At 47.6% G+C, this 628-nt stretch overlaps 1 protein-coding gene across 1 annotated transcript in view; it reads right to left on the minus strand.

The window, feature by feature from the left end:
* LOC106869755 (E3 ubiquitin-protein ligase RNF113A-like) overlaps window positions 1-464 on the minus strand; it is a 53,915-nt gene extending 53,451 nt beyond the window's left edge. The window contains exon 1 of the mRNA XM_014915621.2: window positions 438-464. Within this exon, the coding sequence (XP_014771107.2) occupies window positions 438-464 (27 nt within the window). The remainder of the gene's footprint in view (window positions 1-437) is intronic.
* Window positions 465-628: the final 164 nt, after the last annotated feature.

A 628-nucleotide genomic window follows, 5' to 3' on the forward strand; every position in this document is an offset into this window, starting at 1 on the left:
TAACAACCTCGCTCCAATGATTTTCTAATGTGCCACCAGCACAAGTGCCAGAAGGCGACACTGGTAACGATCACGCTAAAATGGTGCTATTTACGGGCCACTAGCACGGAAGCCAGACAGCTGCTCTGGCAATGAACACGCTCAGACAGTGCTGTTAGTGCTCCACTGGCGCAGGTGCCAGTCATCGAATATGGTTCAATTACGATTTCAATTTCACTTGCCCCAACAGGTCTTCACAAGCAGAGTTTAGTGTACAATGAAGGAGAGGTTGGCATGGGTGCCAGTTGTTGAATTTGGTTCGATTTCAATTTCAGATTTCAAATTCACTTGCCTCAACAGGTCTTCGCAAGCAGAGTTTAGTGTCCAATTAAGTAATGATACGAATAAGTGAGCTGGCTACACTTCTGGCAGAGATCACAGATTATACTCTTACTTGCCTTGCCGGGTCTTTTCATGTACTGCATACTTCTAAAGGTCCCGGTCACTGGACATTGCCTCGGTGAGGCCTAATGTTCGTAGGTCGTGCTTCACCACCACATCCCAGGTCTTCCTGGGTCTACCTCTTCCACAGGTTCCCTCAACCGCTAGGGTGTGGCACTTTTTCACACAGCTATCCTCATCCATTCTT

This window comes from Octopus bimaculoides, chromosome 4 (genome assembly GCF_001194135.2).
Source record: "Octopus bimaculoides isolate UCB-OBI-ISO-001 chromosome 4, ASM119413v2, whole genome shotgun sequence".
NCBI classification, from domain to species: domain Eukaryota; kingdom Metazoa; phylum Mollusca; class Cephalopoda; order Octopoda; family Octopodidae; genus Octopus; species Octopus bimaculoides.